This window comes from Equus quagga, chromosome 8 (genome assembly GCF_021613505.1).
Source record: "Equus quagga isolate Etosha38 chromosome 8, UCLA_HA_Equagga_1.0, whole genome shotgun sequence".
NCBI classification, from domain to species: Eukaryota; Metazoa; Chordata; class Mammalia; order Perissodactyla; family Equidae; genus Equus; species Equus quagga.
In genome coordinates, this window is record NC_060274.1 from 129,518,179 (window position 1) to 129,523,967 (window position 5,789).

Consider the following 5,789-nt stretch of genomic DNA (forward strand, 5'->3'; position numbering starts at 1 on the left):
GTCTCTGGGGATGGAATCTTTCGAAGGTTAAGTGAGAGTAGGGCCCTTATCCCGCAGGACTGTGCTGTCTCTCTCTCTCTCTCTCTCTCTTCCCCATGTGAGGACACAGCGAGAAAGCCGCCGTCTGCAAGCCAAGGAAGAACCCTGGTCAGAACCTGCCCACGCTGGCACTCCAATCTCAGACTTCTGGACTCCAGAGCAGTCAACAAATACATTTCTGTTGTTTAAGCCACACAGTCTATGGTATGTTGTTAGAGCAGCCCAAGCTGATTAAGACAGGGGCTTAGCTTGTGACTATTGTGAAATCCTGATTATTTGCACAGTAAAACATACTGACTATGAGCACAGGCTTGGAGTCACACTCAGCTTCAAATCTCATGTGATTTTGCAAGTTATTTCATCTCCAAGACTCAGTTTCCTCAATTATAAAATAGAGACAACAATTCCTTTCACAATTTTTTGAGGTATGATCATATAGGGACACTTATGTGATCCCTGGTATACAATATAGTTTGTATATGATGAGAATGACCATTTAATGATTTATTGATTTCATAAAATTGTGATAGTTAGGTCAGGTAAGAAAATTTTACCCATCAAATCGTTGCAAGTGGGATACAATACGGTTATGTTCTGCATTTCCCATTTTTTCTTACTTTCAAACTTGTAGTTAAGAATCAGCTCCTATTTGAATGAAATAGATACATACTTTCCCACTACAGAAAATATAAAATAAGCATTTTTCTACATGCCGATGGTAGGGCTTAATCACAAAGTGTAAGTAACCCCAGTGGACAACTGAGCCTGCCATCTAATTATTGCTAGAATGGCCACAAACTACATTTTAAAAAGATGTGTTTCAGTAGATGCCCCATAATTTGTTACTATGTCTGTAAAACCCCCATAAGCACACCACCTCACTGAGTTCTCTGGCTGTATCTTTTGCGAGGATGTTTTGCTCAGTGGTGTGTTAGTTTGCTAGGGCTGCCGTAACAAAACACTGCAAACTGAGTGGCTTAAGCAACAGAAATTTACTTTCTGTTTCACAGTTTTGGAGGCTGGAAGTCCAAGATCAAAGTGTCAGCAGGTGTGGTTTCTCCTGAGGCCTCTCTCCTTTGTTTGCAGGTGGCTGCCTTTTTGCTGTGTCTCAAGTGGTCCTCCCTTTGTGCATGCACATCCCTGGTGTCTCTGTGTGTCCCAGTTTCCCTTCTTCTAAGGACACCAGTCAGATCAGACTAGGGTCAACCCTAAGAGCCTCATTTTAACTTTATCATATCTTTAAAGACCTTATTTCCAATTACAGTCACATTCTGAGGTACTAGGTGTTCCGACTTCCACATATGAATTTCAAGGGAGAGGGGAACACTATTCAGCCCATGAGTGACAAACCAGGAAATTCTAGTCCTCAAAGCTGGCATTTCAGAGGTGCTTTATGGCAGACGGGAGTTTTATACCTGTTTCCATTTTTTTCAAACAAAAATTATGGCCATGCTTTAAGATAAAAAAGCTGAAATGTTCTGCTTTTTCCTTTGTGTTTGTATAAAAGGTAAGCCAGAATATCTCAACAGAATTTGGTTCTCCTGGAAATACTCCATCGGATCCCTTCTTTGTGAGAGGATTCTGTTCAGTTCTCAACTTTATGACACTCCAATTTTCACAAAATATCTTCAGTTGTCCCTGGCTTTGTTCCTTATAGACAGCTGCTCACTTAACTATCAGTACAGACAGCTGCGCCATGCAGTGCCATGGGGAACATAATTGCAAGCCCAGGATGCCTTTCAAGATCTGTATCAAGAGATACCATCAACAACGCTGCCTGCTGGCTATGCAGCTCATCCATTCCTACAGGTCATGGGCCCCTGAAACTGAATTCAGGACTGTTCAGAGCATTTTTTTTCAAGGAAGAGGATTCATAAGTTACATCTCATTCCAATTGTTTCCATGGCTCCAAAAAGGTGATGTGCTCTAAACAAACACAAGTCTTCCCCTTGACTAGAGCCACACAGAGCGGCACTGCACATAGGCAGCCACCATCAGCTGTTTTTAAGGGATGTTTGGTGAAGCAGCTCTGCAGATAATCTTGTATTTAAGGAATAACGTTCTCATCAACATTTCCTAACAGTGTCTTCTCCTCTGGGTCCATTAGAGGAGTTTCTCTCTTTGCAGTGCATTCTCCTGATGCTTGTCTTACTCTGTTAGAAACTGAATCTCTAACAAAACATATTTCTCATTTTCAAATACCTAAAAAGTTTCTGACCGAATTTGTGGCCAACCACTTGTAAATGTACAGGATTTCATGACACCAATTGTATGCACTTAAAAAAAAAAAGCTTAATGCCAAATTACTTTCCTTTATGTAATCTCATTTTCCTTATTTTAATTTATTTTATCTTCCTATACCATGTGTCTCTTTGTGAAGTGCTTTAAATCATAACTTCTGGGTAGGAGCTTTTGATATTTTCTCAATTACTATGGGTGTGTACATGGTTCTATGTGTGTGGGGAAAGAGTTAAATGTGTCCCTTTTTTCGAGTGAGATGGAGCTTTTATAATATCTTGTATCCAACTTTTCCCTTTGCAAGAAGCAAATTTAGTAGAGCCCACTAAAGAAACTTCACCTTTTTGTGGAGGAAAGTTCTAGTCCCAATACTTAAGTCACTTCTTGGAACAGCAGTAACTGCTCTTTTGCCTTTTCTCCTTAAAAGAAAACAGCCCTTTGAGGGAAGCACTGGGTGTTGTGTAAGAAGGAAGCCATCGCATACTGAAATCTTCCAGAGAAATCATCTTAGACCCTTAACTCGGAACACATGTACTGAAGGCAAGACCCATGGGAAGCTAAGAACCCGCTCAAAGCATCCAGACCACCCCTGGAGGGACGTGGTAGGGGGTGGCTAGAGGAACACTTCAAGGAAAGTTCATTGGTAAATTTGTTCCACGCAGGGAACTCATTTTAGGGCAAGGAGGCAGCACCATGGACAGTACCAAGGGTAGAGACGCGCTCGGGCGGAGAAAGGCGGCAGCACCATGGACAGCGCCAACGCTGCGCGCTCAGAGCTGAGAGGCGGGGAGAGGCGGCCCTATCAGCTGACGCCTTACGTAGGCTGGATCCCCAGTTTGATAAGGCAGGTCTGGGTGGGCGCGCCAGCATTCGCTCTCTGGAGCCGCAGCCCCAGACAGGGGGAGGAGGGGGAGGGGGAATAGCAGAAGGCAGGTCCCAGAAAGCAGGTGCCTGCTCGGCTTGCCCAACACGGAGTTGAGGCTGCAGCCCGCTGTCTGGAGAAAGGCAACGCGGCGATAACTGCTCTGACGCACCAGCCCCTCTCCTGGCACCCACACGCTCCGGGGCCGCCCAGCTTCTCCCGGACTTGGGAGATGCTCGGTTCTGGCCGACAAGACTGCTGTCTCGGCGAGGTGAAGAGCCTAGGCATGTGACAGCTCAGGCGGACCCTGGCTACGAGACGCAGCCCCTGCTTCTGCTTTCCTAGCCTCTGAGGGCTTCAGACCTGGCGCGACTTGCACCCCAGCGCCCTCCCACCCGCTACACCATCTCCCACGGATGCTCACTGGCAGGAGGTTGGGGCCAGTTTCACGGGCACTCCCCAGAAACCCCGCCAGTGGTTAGAGGTTGCAAACATCCGGAGTGGCTCTGGGCGCAGTGGCCACCTTACATCTTTCTTAACGCCCCTTCGGCACGCACCCTGGGCCGGTCTCCTGACCCAGAGATGGATTTACCCGGGAACCTCACCTATCCTTCCCTCTCCGCTCCCGCCCCTTTGGAAACCAACCGCAGCCTCGAGGCAGAAGACCCGCGCCCCAGCCCGCCTCTCCTCTCTGTCTTCGGCGTGCTTGTTCTGACCTTGATGGGCTTTCTGGTAGCAGCGACATTCGCTTGGAACCTGCTGGTGCTGGCGACCATTCTCCGTGTGCGCACCTTCCATCGCGTTCCGCACAACCTGGTGGCGTCCATGGCCATCTCGGACGTGCTGGTGGCAGCTCTGGTCATGCCACTGAGCTTGGTGCATGAGCTGTCGGGGCGCCGCTGGCAGCTGGGCCGGCGGCTGTGCCAACTGTGGATCGCGTGCGACGTGCTCTGCTGCACGGCCAGCATCTGGAATGTGACGGCCATCGCGCTGGACCGCTACTGGTCCATCACCCGCCACCTGGAATACACGCTGCGCACCCGTAAGCGCGTCTCCAACGTGATGATCGCCCTCACCTGGGCGCTCTCGGCAGTCATCTCCCTGACCCCGCTGCTCTTCGGCTGGGGGGAAACCTACTCTGAGGGCAGCGAGGAGTGCCAGGTGAGCCGCGAGCCCTCCTACACAGTGTTCTCCACCGTGGGCGCCTTCTACCTGCCGTTCTGCGTGGTGCTCTTCGTATACTGGAAGATCTACAAGGCCGCCAAGTTCCGCGTGGGCTCCAGAAAGACCAACAGCGTCTCACCCTTATCCGAGGCTGTGGAGGTGGGTGTTACAGCGATCCTTAAAAATACTTTACTTGCATTTGTGCAGGCTTTATTCCCAGCACACCTCCCCCCCAGGTTTGTAGAAAGTGGAAATTTTAAGTTTCTAGGTGGGAGGGGGAGTAAAGGAGTAGACTGAGAAACAGAAAGAAATCATCAGAGACTTCCTTTGCTCTGATACGCTTAGTATCACAGAGCTAATGATGTCCTGTACCATCTCTGATGGATTACTTCCTTATACATAAAATGATGGATTTGGACCACGTAATTCTAGAGTCCTGCTTGGCTGGGAAAGTCTGTGGATCTATAACATCCTTTAGAACATCTGAAGAAGTTGGTGTCTGGGCTGCACCAGGTAGTCTTGCAGCTTCTTGCACTCAGAGCAAGGATGTTCAAGGAGGAGAGAAGGGAGGGGTGGCAACGTGGCTTGGCAGGAAGACAGCCATCCATCAGGCAAAGCAGATTAATGTTTCAAACCCAGTCTATCTTTTTCCTTGCAAATTAAAGCAACTATCTTTGCAAAATGTGATATCTTCTGGGTTACTCACTACTGTTTTGCAGCTTCTTCCTCTCCTGATGCAAGATTAAAGATGTTGCTCCCACCTGTCTCAGAGCCTGGGTTTGTTATCTGCTTCCACTGCCTTGTGCTACTTTCTGGGTCTAGCCCCACAGCCCCATCAGGCTGTAGGTGCAGCTGAGGACCACTTGTTTGCCTTCCCGAACATGAGTAAAGCTACAGGAGGAAATTAAAAATCTAAGATAGACATTCCCCAGCTCTTTACACATGGCATTTAATGTACGACAACTGCTACAGCGACAGTGAGGGCTCTTTTCTCATCTTTTCTCACCCACGCTTTCCTGCTATGTTAACTCTTAATAATCTGACGCTGTGGTTCAAGATTCAGGAACTATATAAGAATGGGATCCATTGGATGTGTAGACTGCCCCTCCCCTTCCCAATTCATTGCCAAGGATGATCCCTTGAACTTAATTCACATATTTAAGTTAGATCAGAAACCTATGCTGCACCCCCCCCCCAACTTTGTGTTATTGGCTGTGAGACAACAAAGTAAATTCAATTAAATGTACATGTGCTTGGTGGAAGGGGTAAAAGAATGATAAAGACATCAACTTCAGGGCCAGGCCTGTGGCCTAGTGGTTAAATTTGGCATACTCTGCTTCAGTGGCCCAGGTTTGGTTCCCAGGCACAGACCTACACACCACTTGTAGGCGGCCATAGTATGGCAGTGACCCACATACAAAATAGGGGAAGATTGGCACAGATGTTAGCTCAAGGTGAATCTTCCTCAAGCAAAAAAAAAAAAAAA

General features: G+C 47.8%; 1 protein-coding gene across 1 annotated transcript in view; it reads left to right on the forward strand.

The window, feature by feature from the left end:
• Positions 1-3,721: 3,721 nt before the first annotated feature.
• The window catches only part of HTR5A (5-hydroxytryptamine receptor 5A), an 11,693-nt gene continuing 9,625 nt past the window's right edge, over positions 3,722-5,789 (forward strand). The window contains exon 1 of the mRNA XM_046669128.1: positions 3,722-4,462. Within this exon, the coding sequence (XP_046525084.1) occupies positions 3,722-4,462 (741 nt within the window). The remainder of the gene's footprint in view (positions 4,463-5,789) is intronic.